This window comes from Pelophylax lessonae (genome assembly GCF_965119305.1).
Source record: "Pelophylax lessonae genome assembly, chromosome: 3".
In the NCBI taxonomy this organism is placed as follows: Eukaryota; Metazoa; Chordata; class Amphibia; order Anura; family Ranidae; genus Pelophylax; species Pelophylax lessonae.
Genome location: NC_138770.1, coordinates 544918032 through 544930997, shown reverse-complemented (window position 1 = coordinate 544930997; position 12966 = coordinate 544918032). Strand labels below are relative to the sequence as shown.

General features: G+C 40.4%; 1 protein-coding gene across 3 annotated transcripts in view; it reads left to right on the top strand.

Annotated features, from left to right (window-relative positions):
- The window catches only part of ABHD12 (abhydrolase domain containing 12, lysophospholipase), a gene marked incomplete at its 3' end in the record, with an annotated part of 217729 nt that overhangs the window by 147429 nt on the left and 57334 nt on the right, over nt 1–12966 (top strand). For all 3 annotated transcript variants that reach the window (XM_082252068.1, XM_082252069.1, XM_082252070.1), the window contains exon 6: nt 3060–3105. In XM_082252068.1, the coding sequence (XP_082108194.1) occupies nt 3060–3105 (46 nt within the window). The remainder of the gene's footprint in view (nt 1–3059; nt 3106–12966) is intronic.

The window sequence follows — 12966 nt, the reverse complement described above, 5'->3', positions numbered from 1 at the left end:
CTCCACGTGTTTCTGTTCTGGCACTAACAACACACCTGTTTGAGCCTGTCAAGAACAACGGAGTACACCACACAGGCCCCCATGTTTGGCCTGCTTACTTGGGTTTTACTGAATGTATCCTGTTTCCCCCGTCTAGTTGGATAACCATGCGGATTCTCACGCCCACCTATCCTTTCTCACATACTGTTGTGACATTGGGCTCTATTTGCCCTTGATCCGCCAGCTGCTCGGCCACGCCTCCCCATTTGGGCACAGTGTGTTCCCTTTATGGGGTGCCCATGGGCTGGCAAAGCCGGCCGCAGAACTCTAGCCACAACCCTCCTTGTTGCCTCTTATCCACCTACTCCTAACTTCGACCCATGGTTATTATAGCCGTTATTCTATTAGCACATATGGATTGTACTTCTCTTGTGACTCTTTTTACCAATTGTTGTTACCTGTTTATTTTGTTCTCCAATAAAATGTTTGAACAATAAATTTTCCAAATTTTGTCATGTTACAACCAAAAAACGTAAATGTATTTTATTGGGATTTTATGTTAGTCCAACAAAAGTGGCACATAACTGTGAAGTGCAAAGAAAATGATAAATGGTTTTTAAAAGGTTTTTAAAAATACATTTTTAAAAAGTGTGGCGTGCATTTGTGTTCAGCCCCCCTGAGTCAATACTTTGTAGAACCACATTTTGCAGTAATTACAGCTGCAAGTCTTTTTTGGTATGTCTCTACCAGCTTTGTACATCTACAAAGTGACATTTTTTGGCCATCTTTCTTGCAAAATAGCTCTAGCTTTGTCAGATTGGATGGAGAGCGTCTGTGAACCGCAATTTTCAAGTCTTGCCACAAATTTGTAATTGGATTTAATTGGACCCTAAAACTTTTTCAAGACACTAGCCATAAATAAATCTTTGGATTTTCTACTTGATATTAATTTTGTGCTGTAAATGCATACATTTTACTGAAGGAAAAAGGACAAAGTGTGAATGGGCTGTTAGGAAAGGCTTAGACATACATGATAAAACATTTGCGGTAACATTCTGTATACATACATGAATGTGAGATTAATTCACTGCCCTAAAGCAGAAGCCAGTCTCTGTAATTGAAGGTATAAATACAATTGTATATGTAAGCTGGAAAGAGCAAGTGAAAGAAAATCTACATTATATCTTAACAAAAATTACCAATGTGTGCTATGAGCCATCTAACCCTATTTTCATCTGTGTAATGTAAGATACCATTTAGTAAGAATATTGAGAGTTTTTTATGCTAACTGGCAAATGGCAGTAACCCACAGCAACCAGGCAAACCACACAAGCAGGTAATCTGTATTATGTAAAGTTGCAGAGGTTCTGTCTGTTGCAGCAGTTTGAGAGCATTAAGCTCAGGCATCAGAGTTGCAATTCTGCCGGAAAAGTAACAGTGTCAAATTATGATCACTGAAGAGAAAAGTGAATACAATTAATTATCGCATTACAAGGGCAACTGAAAGTGGGTGGGATAAAAATTACTAATGTGTGCTATGAGCCATCTAACCCTATTTTCATCTGTGTAATGTAAGATACCATTTAGTAAGAATATTGAGAGTTTTTTTTATGCTAACTGGCAAATGGCAGTAACCCACAGCAACCAGGCAACCCACACAAGCAGGTAATCTGTATTATGTAAAGTTGCAGAGGTTCTGTCTGTTGCAGCAGTTTGAGAGCATTAAGCTCAGGCATCAGAGTTGCAATTCTGCCGGAAAAGTAACAGTGTCAAATTATGATCACTGAAGAGAAAAGTGAATACCATTAATTATCGCATTACAAGGGCAACTGAAAGTGGGTGGGATATAATAGGCAGCAAGTGAACATGTTGTCCTGAAGATGTGTTGAAAGCAGAAAAAATGGGCAAGCATAGGGATTTGAGCAACTTTGACAGGGGCCAAATTGTAATGGCTAGACGACTGGGTCACAGCATCACCAAAACTGCAGCTCTTGTGGAATGTTCCTGATCTGCAGTGGTCAGTATCTACCTAGAGTGGTCCAAAGAAGGAAAACCAGTGAATTGGCAACGGGGTCATGGGCAGCCAAGGTCCACTGATGCACATGGTGATCAAAGGCAGGCCCACCTAGTCTGATACAATAGAAGAGCTACTATAGCTCAGAATGCTGAAAAAGGTAATGCTATTTTAAAACACTCAGTGCATCGTAGACCAATCAGGGTGCTTTTGGCTGGGGACAGGGCTGACTACTGTCCCCAGCCAAAAGTACCTACAATGGGTCATGAGTATCAGAACTGGACCACAGGAGCATTTGAAGAATGTGGCCTGGTCTGATGATTCAAGAATGGTTTTAGGAACACAACAAGTTGAAGGTGTTGGCCTGGCCTCTAAATTCTTCAGCTCTCAATCCAACCAAGCATCTGTGGGATGTGCTGGAAAAAACAAGTCCAATCCCTGGAGGGCCCACCTTGCAACTTACATTACGTAAAGAGTATGTTGCTGATATCTTGGTGCCAGATACCACAGCATACCTTCAGAGAATTGGCGGAGTTAGTGCTTCGACAGATTATGGTGGGTGGTCATAATGTTATGACTGATGAGTGTATATCAGCACAGTGTTTTTGCAGTTTTGCAATGCGTACAGAAATCTCTGAAAGCTGCCGCAAAGTAAACCAGCGGTCATTGCTTACTTTGAATGGGCTCTCGGTGTCCATCTTGGAAGATTATTAGTACTTGCAGAGAAAACCTCTGACATGGAGGTGGAAGCACTGTGGGCAGCCTAGAAGTCTCCAGAGGTGGTTTTCTGGCAGAATTCTGACACTGATATCCTTTGCTAAGGAGTTTAAAATTGCTGAAGCAGACAGTGCTTCTGTATGTATATGTAATTCAAACTGCCAGCCTGTGTTTAGCTGTCAGGGCAGAAACAGTAGAATACAGGAGGTTTAGCTATGTGAAAAAATGAAAACTGCACCAGCATGCATCATCTCCTCTTACATAAATTATCTGCTGCACATATTTATCTAGGTAAAATTTGTATTTATTTTGTTGGGGAATTGTATTTAATCTTGTGTCCTCTTACTAGGTCCTCAGCTCAATGGGTTTTCATGTCATTTCATTCGACTACAGAGGTAAGTGACTATTCTGAGGTATCTTTCTAGATGACTTTCCATTATTGCTGCTGGCCAGTACCATCTAGTGCCTGCACCAAGGGGCTGAGCAAGAGATTTAAAGTTGTATCTAAAATAGCAATGTCTTGTGATCTGAAACTGCAGAATTTAAATCACGTGTTTCCTCTTATTTGTCAAGTAGCTTATTTTCCACTTGCTGAGTAATTAAGACAATAAAACACTTTCTCCTGTTTCCACATTCATTTTAAAGCGGTTATTTGAGGCCATGTGCCACTATTGTTAGTGAAGTAGGTGCCTGGAAATAAATAAATAATTGCAATAACCTAATAATGAACCTCATAGCTAAAAAAAAAAAGTACAGTATCTAAATGTAACAATAATAAATTCATTTTTTAAGGCCAATCTTTATGGTGCCTGTGACATTTGTGACATTGAAACCCTCTCCAAGATAGCAGAGCAGCTTAATCAATGGAAGTATCCGTACAAAAAAGGACAGCTGGCAACTCACTCTGGGTTGCTCTGTATTGGTTCCTGTTCCTGGTAGTCAGCGTTGGCAGTCTTCGTAGTTATTTGACCTTGATCAGCCTGAAACTGATAAAAAGAATAATGATGCTGAATCTACTAGAGTAATTCGTAACGGTCCAATTCTGTGTTATCAACTCTTTTTATATCCCTGACAATGCACATGTTTTGTGCAGTTGTTTATATCATTAGTCAGTGGCAATCTCTCACTTATCATGTATTCTGTGCGGCTTGGAGTTGGCTGTATTTCAAACTTGTCATGCTTTTTGGGTAAATTACTTTTGTTCAAGTCTTAAATACAAGATATTTACAGTGCAAAAAATATAGCTGTGAGAAAACTGGATAATTTATTTCCCATATTGTACCAATAGATTGTGCAGTGCTTCAGAGACAGTACATTAAATAATTTATATTAGCTTGTATTGCTACCATGCTAAAGCAGACTATACAAATACAAACTGATCCCCGCAATCAGACAAGTGATGTTTAATAGTTGCAGGGATCTCCCCTGCTACGCTATTGTATTCTGGCAGCATGAAGCCCCCAACACCCCTCACCGTCAGAATACACATATCAGCGCTGCAGCTATTGACTGTAAGTGCTGATAAAATTTTGCTTTTCCAGCACGACTGTTTGTCAGCAGTCGGTCGGTCGTTTATTGAACAGAGAGGAGTACACAGACTGAAAGTCAACCAGTTCATCAGGAAGAATATGTGTGTACTTGGCTTAAGGCTACTAGGTTTAAAAAATGAAACGCAGGGACACCCTACTAACCACATCCGTTTTTTTGATCACACTCCCAAAACCATGCCCCTATTTGTAGCCATACCCACAAAATCTGGAGATAAATATACAAGAATATACAAGTATATTGCCTGCGCCAAAGGGGGATCTAAATAAATATATAAATATAGGAGCCTAGTTCTATGGTGAGCAGTAGATCATTAAATTTAAATATGTAAAAGTGTTACAACCTAGTTGATGTTCAATAAATAAAAATAAGTGAATGAATAAATAAGTAGCAGCTGCTATAGAAAGTGCTAGTGCAAATGTGGAAAAAAGTAATCAATATTGATCGATTACCTATAGCGCTTGCTGTAAAGCATTAAATAGTGATAAATAGACGTAAAAAAATATATATATATAATACGTGTAGGCTAAAACATAAATCTACACATAAATATCAAACAAGTCCATATGTAGAAATTTTGCAAAAAAATGTATATTAAATAGTCCAGTGAATAGTGTAGATTTCAAACAATTAGATCAATAAATGAATAAAGTGCCAGTGTTCCTTTTTTCTTCTTCCCAATAAAATGTCGCCCTTCACCGTGGAGAATAAGTGAAATTCAGACTCACCAGAAGACGTAGGTCCTATATGCCTTACGGCATTAGGACCAACCTTGCTTTGGAGACAATCTCCAGATACAGGAACGTCCCTCCTGGCGGACCCAGATATCCCTTCTACAGTGCCACTTCCATTGCTAGCTCTCTCCAAGGGGGTATGGTCCCAGCACGGCTCAGCGGGTGGATGGTCCTCCTTAGATCGTAAGCTCCTTGAGGGCAGGGACTGATGTGAATGTACAATGTATATGTAAAGCTCTGCGTAAATTGACAGCGCTATATAAGTACCTGAAATAAATAAATAAAATAAAATATACAGTACATACACACACAGCACAAAGCCGTGTTCACTCGGGGCTGCAGTTCCTCTGAGCTCCACCCTCTGAGCTCCTCTGAGCGGAGGAAAGCAATCATGCGTAACATGCCGCAGCGAGCGGTTCGTGTGGCCATATTGCTCTAAGAGTGGGAGGAGTTTAAATGGGTTTGGTTAAATAAAACCTGAACCTATGCTGCTCTGAATTCAAAGTACATACCACAGGATGCAGGGAGAGGTAATGCAGAGAGGAGTAAGGAGTAAATAACTCAGAGTGCAGGGGTCAAGAGCAAGTAATGCAGAGCACAGGGATCAGGAGTAGGTAACATAGAGAGGGCAGAAGTAAGGAATGCACTCAGTGCAGGGGTCAGGAGTAAGGATCCACTGAATGCAAGGGTCAGGAGTAAGGAATGCACTGAGTGCAGGGGTCAGGAGTAAAGAATGCACCGGGTGCAGGGGTCAGGATCATAAAACACACTGAGTTCAGGGGTCAGGACTAAGTAACCTAGCATCCACAGCACAAGATGCAGAATACAATTACAGCCAGCACAGGGGAGCAGTGTCCTAGTACCATACAGTATCAGGACAATATCCCCCCGGAAAAAACATCCCCCTGGACATAATCCCCCCGGGACAACATCCCCCCGGATAATATCCCCCCGGGACAACATCCCCCGGGCAATATCCCCCGGGACATAGGGTTAGGGTTAGAGGGGGGATATTGTCTAGGGGGATATTGTCCGGGGTGATGTTGTCCAGGGGGATGTTGTCCGGGGGGATATTGTCCTAGAATCATACCGTACATGTCGATTAGCATGTGGTGGGTGGGCCCGGACTTTCTCATTCTCTTCTGGAGTTGTCTACTCCCGATCCAGAAAAGTTTGCCAGAGGCCACTTACTGGGAACATTCCTGGGATGTTTGTTGGAGACAGACCCCAAAAAATGGCAACCTTATACCACATTCATACACACAGTAGAGCAAATTTCCCTGACATTATGTTTTTCAATTGTGAAGAAAACCCACAAAGCCAACATACAGAGTCTATGTAGACAATGTCCCGGTAAATTTGAATGCTGGGCCCAGAGCCTCAATTTATACATTTTAGCAGTTTAGTTGCCATCCAAAAAGACTACGATAATCAAGTCACGTGTGCGTTAATAGTACATTTTCAAATACCATTACCCTAAATAATCAAAACACTTGAAAATGTAAAGTGAGAAATTCTTCCTCTAGACCTGAGGTTTTTTTTTTTGAAAAGTCAGATAACATAAATAGATCAGAAAAACCGGGTACCTAATGTAATTTATATAACGAATGATGGATGCAGGAGGATAAGTAAAGCAGAGAAGAGGAAAGGGGAGGGAATAGAAGAGGAAAAAAGCTGGAAAAAAAAAAAAAACAGAATAGGCAGTCTTGGGTTCTTATATCTGAAATATAAGAAATAAGAAGGGGGTAAGAAAAACTATTAAGATAACATCGTTTTTGATTGTCAATAAAAGGGAAAGATAAACTAAAGAGAAAATGTCAATATATTTTTCGATCAGTAGGGATCCAAAATCTGATGAGTATGGAACAAATTATAAAAAAAAAGCCCTTATTATGCAAAATGGATCACAACCGTCTCGCCAGTTTCTAGAGTGCAGCTGAGATATTAGCACATTTTACCTTGGCTTTTAAATCTGGTTTAAAAAAAAAAAAAAAGACATTGAAAGAAATCAGTAGGCTACCTCTCCTGGCACTTCCTTCTGAAAATTCCAGTTGCCTGACCATCATGTTAATTTATTGTCTTCAGTACTTTCTCAGTGGCTGGCATGGGACAAATATACAGATCACTAGTTCTAACTTTACTGATTGCATGCATGTTTCAGGTCAGTAGCTTAGAAGGTCGTGAAAGGGAAAGCCAGGTATTATGAGAGAGAGGTTGGCAGCAGCAGCCTCCACATCTCTTTCAGTACAAATTCCCTTTTACCACTTGAGTCCCAGGTACTGTTTTTTTTATTGCATCGTGAATCAGCTAAGGAGGGTGCAGGCACAGGTTCTGTCTGGAACCGCCAGATGTAACCATGAGTATGCCGGCTTCTGATCTTGCTACACAACGCTTCATGAGAACACTTATAGCAAATTATTGTAAACTCAATGGAGACATTTATCAATCCTGTCGCAAGGAAAAGCAGCACTGAGCAGTAAGAAATGTATTACAAGGTTACAGTCTGATGCATAAATTCCTCATTTGGCTGCTCTAAAGTCTCCCTTGTGACTGAATGAAACCTGACTCTGACCATTTCTTAGTTATGCATCTGTTTAGATTTGAAATCTGCCTCACCTTCTGGAATAAATCTTTATTTGATCTTTGCAAACTGTCGCACTTGGCTGCCAAGCAATACAGACGTAAGGGTCTGTAAACCTATCACAGTGACTATGCTGAAGTAGGCACAGCTTGATTTGGGACTAATTATGTTGCTATTGGCTTGATAAACCTCCCCCAGTGCTTCCACATTGTGTTTACACTGGAAGTGATGTAACGTCACAAGTGACAAGCCCTACTAGGGCTCCGTCCTAGTAGGGCTTGAGTAGAACTTTTGCAGCTCTATCTAGCATCTACCTGCAGCAGTAGATCACTACTAGAAGTTATACATTGCTGCAGAGCTGTATTGGGGAGTCTAGATCAGACCTCAACTATTGATATACAGACCTCCCATTAAGAAAAAATAAATAAAATATAATAACAAAGGTTAAAAAAAATCGTGTAGAAAAAAAAATAGAAAGGAAAATAGAAAGGAAAAGGCTCTGGGACTCAAGTAGAGTTAAACAGGCAATTGGAAACTGTCTACAGCTAGCAACAGCTTCTATATTCTAGCATCTAAGTGCTATTTATAGTTTGTGCTTGAGTTCTGCTTCCTTGTTTTCTGCACTGATTTGTTGTTCTTTGTTAATGTTGTTTTTTGACATTTTATTAATAAAAGGATGTGCTAAGTTGTATTTCCAAAGTGTGATTCGGTTGAGTGCCTTGTAGTCTGGAGATAACTGTAACAAACGTGTTCAGCAGTTAGAAACACAGTGAAGGGACCACAAGAGGGGCAGGAGGTTAAGTTGAAATATATTTTCAGTGAGATTGTGATGACCCCTTCTATTTGTCATAAGCAACATTGGACCAAAAAAAAAAAGCTGCTAAGCAGATTTTGCAGGTATAACTGTTGCATATGTAAGGAGAAATTTGGGACAGACATGCCCACAACTTTCAGAGTGCTGTGCGGGAGAATTAGGAAATCACAAATACATGCTCAGGTGATCCCCACATATCTGACTGCCCTCTATGACCACTTTTTAGACTTTGCACATTTGGTCACACTGGTGCGAATTGTCATGCGATTTGACAATTTCAAATCATATAAGTCGTACCCTATTGCCAACATTCGAAGATGTCAAATCGGTGAGTCTCTGATGGAATTAGAAAGTAGTTCCTTCACTACTTTTTGCTTCAGGTTCAGGTGTGATTGAAGTCACAGATGTCTTCCAAGTAGCACCTGAAGTAGCACTACTTTGCTACTTTCTCAAGTGAAGTAGCAAATTTCAATGTCTGTGTGACGGGGGCCTAAATTAGAACTATCAGCAGAACTTTTTTTTTTCCATTTTGGATTGAGCAAGTTAAGTTTATAACCCCTCTCAGATTTTTTTTTCGCATCTGTGTCCCATTGCAGAGATTTTCCTTCACTTCCTGTCGAAAGTAAGAGGAAATCCCTGCAAATTACGGAAATACTTTGGGGCCCCCAGGTCACTAAAACTAGTGTCCCCAATGTAGGATTTCCCCTATATTGCTTTTCTGGGGGCAACCCAAATTGTGGGATCTTCTTTTACTTTTATTTTCAATGATAATGGTAAATAGGACAAATAGAGAGGGTAAATCTCCTTAATGGGGGACACAGACAGCAATAAACACTGATGGGGGTCTAATCCCTCTCCACTCTATTCAAACTAAAAAAAAAAAAGGTTTTGCCTTTAGTTATATTTAAAGCTATACTGGTATTTATTCTGGAATTTCTCTTTTGTTATTAAAGAAATGTTGGTGTTTTACATATGAAACTTTTTCAGGAACACGCCATGATCATTTGGCTACATCAACTGCCATTCTCTATGTAGCCTCTTCACAAAATAGTTTATTATAAAGTGTTGCTAAAATACAATGCAACTAACAATACTATCATTTATTCTCATATTCTGTATATTTTTGGTCCTTGAGAAAAGGTTTAGAAAAGTGTAAAATCCTTGGAAATAGTCTAGCTACACTTTTGAAACAAATCTTCCCTGAAAAGACAAATGTATTGTCCTAAGGTTTTGATGTACATGGGCATATTAGGGTTTAGAACATAAACAATTACTTTACATCCTAAAAGGATGGTAATGCTGGTGATTGAGTGATGACTTATGACTGGAGGCTGTAAAGTTTATAATCACTAGCTTTATCATTTGATTACACATCTCTGTGTTGTCATTGCTGAGCTTTCTGTAAAGTTGCCCATTACATTGACTGCAGTGCTGATGTAGTAAGAAATAATTCTCAATAGAAAATGTGAACCCAGCAACTACAGAAGGAATGAAAACAAACTGGGTACAAATAATAGCCCCTTTTTGACATCTAACCATAGGACTGTTAAGACACACCTCTTATAGAAATGCTAGAGTAGAAATTCTAGTAAAATAACAATAGAACACGCCATTCTAAAAATAACTTTGGGCTGCTGTATCTGCACAGTGCATTACATTTGCTTTTACTTTGTGTTCACTGAATAGGTTTAAAAAGAACGTATAGAATTGTATATCATTTTTAAATCCTATATCTGCCTACACATCTTGTAAAACAAGAATATGGGAATAAAAATTGAGTTTTAGTTTTCCCTTTTAGTTTCTGCCCAATATAGATGCATATATATATTTGTTTGTTCAAAGTATTATTTTAAAAAGTTAAATAACTAGGAGGGAGGAGTGGTAAATAATGGTGCTATTTTTCAAACAAATTGCTTCCTTTGGAAATGAAATAAGGAAAACATTTGGATTTGGACCTCTACATGATGATGCTGCATTGGAAGGGTTCTGTAGTAATGGTAGTAGGGTTTAAAACAACATCTTGGTGTTTTGTCTTTCTCTTCCTCTCTGCTCAGAAGTGTGCACCTCCTCTCCTCTTCTTTCCTCTTTAGAGGCCACAGGACTGACTGCCTAATCATCTCATCTTTTTTCAGACAGGGCACCCTTTAATGTTATGCACAACCTCTGGGGACACCAGTCTAAAGCTGGCCATACACTATATGAAAAATTGTTTGAACCCATTTTCCATAAACGAACACTCGGCCGTGAGAGCAGACGATCGTACCATTATGTAATGACCGAATTTTAAACGATAAATCGTTCAATGGACATAAATTAGTCAGTTTTTTTGTTTATTTTGTCACATATGCCTAGTGCAAACAGTTTGGGCGAGAAACACATTACCCTTTCAATTTATTGTTCGTTCGGCAGAATTTTCCAAACTGTTAGTTTGATTTTTCGGCTCTGGAAAGTTAAAACCAAATTTGTGCCCATTAACTGGACGAAAAACGAACGAATGGACCAAATGACAGATTTCCGAATGATTTTTCAGCTAGTGTATAGCCAGCATTAGTCCCTGTTCACCTCAGGGGCACAAGGGAGGAGAAATCAAGTCTCCTTAACTATAGGGAGAAAGCCAACACAGCCATCAGCAGCTGTGGAGGCAGATGGGGGGAAGTTAGGACACTGCACAGATTCCGGCCATGTTCCTTAGCAATTGATGACATCATGGTTGGTAGGATGTGGGTGGGCATACATCCACAGGGACAAGGCTTGTATTAAGGCTTACTTAGATCAAGGCAGGCTTGGATCAAGCTACTTGCCACCTGCCTTCGTACAGTTTTAACATTTTGCTGCAGTACCCTGGTTTGGAAAGGCTGCCATAAAGCATAACTGCCAAGTGCATAGCTGTCATTTTACCCAGAAAATGTGCGAGAAACCTAGTTTTGTGGATCTTCTCCCAGGTTGCCCAGCAGTTAAAGCAAATCTTTGTACTTTCTGAGAGATGATCTGCAGCTACAGATTGCATTGGGGAGGAGGTGAGATCTGGATGGCGGCAGAAAGGTGTAGTATCATTCATGCTGGGAGGCAAGGGGGTTCAAAGTTATGGGTGTGGGGGGTGCTGGGTAACAGCATTGTGCAGTGTCAGGATGCAGAGTGCCGGGTTATTCATTGGCCTAAATACAAAAGCTATCAACAGGGAGGCTTTTCCAACTGCGCTCCCTGCACCTGACATGGTGCAAGCTCCTGGACTGCATCGCCTGCTTATCTAATGGCGCTTTCCACTGTGAGTACTGGCTCGGCTCCACTCGGCACTGCTTGGCCCAGCTCGGCTGTGTTTGCTTTTCCACTGCGTGGTACGAGTCGGCACGTTTCAGCACTGTATAGGCTATTCTCGGCTCGGTTTTCTTTTCCACTAAAGTAGTAAGTGGGGGGGATTACAACGATTCTCTGACCAATCAGTGGCTAGTAGTGACAAACAATCAAGGCTGCATGCGAAGGATTGTGGGATCTGGTATTGGTACAGCCCGCTTGGAACCCCAACCGAGGTGGTACTGTTTAAGCGAGCCGTACCGAGCCTTACCATGTAGTGGAAAAGCGCCGCTGTACCAAACCGTACCGAACCGTTCAAACACGTACCATGCGGTACCATGCAGTGGAAAAGCGCCAAAGTGAGCCATACCAAGCCGTACCATGCAGTGGAAAAGCATTATAAGGTAAGTGCAAGTGGATTTAGTTAGCATTTAGTGACAGAGCTGCTGATCACTGTCACTAAATGCTGGGTCCATCCTAGGGGTGGTGTAGGGTTTTTAACATTGTGTTGCTTCCATGCATGCACAAGGTGTTGGCAAGTCTATGAGTTGAATGGTTAAAAAAATGTGCACTCCCTATGCAGCGGATATCTTATCACTACAGTTTAAGAGATATGTGTAAAAAAACAAATATCTACAGTTAAGGAGAGCACAGTGATTAAACTGCCCTGCAGTTGTTGCTGATCTACAAACCTCTTTAAAACAATAACAAAAATATATAAGAACAAGAATGTAAAAGACACATCAAAATTTATTATTACAGTAGCACTATTACTAGTGCAGTATTAAAGGTAAATACTGCAAACTACCTTAAAGTGGTTGTAAACTTCAGACATTAAAGGGATATGTTTTGTTTATATTTAAAGTTTTTACTTGTCTCAATTAGGAGCACTAAGTGTAATTTCTGTTTGCTGCCTTCTGCTATCTGCATGAGTCACTTCTGACAAGTTCTCCTGACACCAAGAGAAAAAAGGTGACAAGGGACAGAGCTCCCAGCTCACAGCCTGTGATTGACAGCCTCAGCTCTGTTCTGTTGAGCTTTGTTGAGGGAATTGTGTCTCTTCCCTCCAATCAGCCCTCAGAACTCTGCTTACTGAGCTCTGCAGGGTGCAATTTCAGCTCTCTGCACCCGTTTTATGACAGCTCAGATAAGCTTTATAAATTCTGGACTTTAATCGGCTGTAGGGAAGAGAAGTCTGCAGATAAACAGGTACAACTTATGTAGGAGGATTTGTTTCATCTCTGTGTATCACCTGAGGCCAGTCACTTCACTGGGTATACAGTGCCTT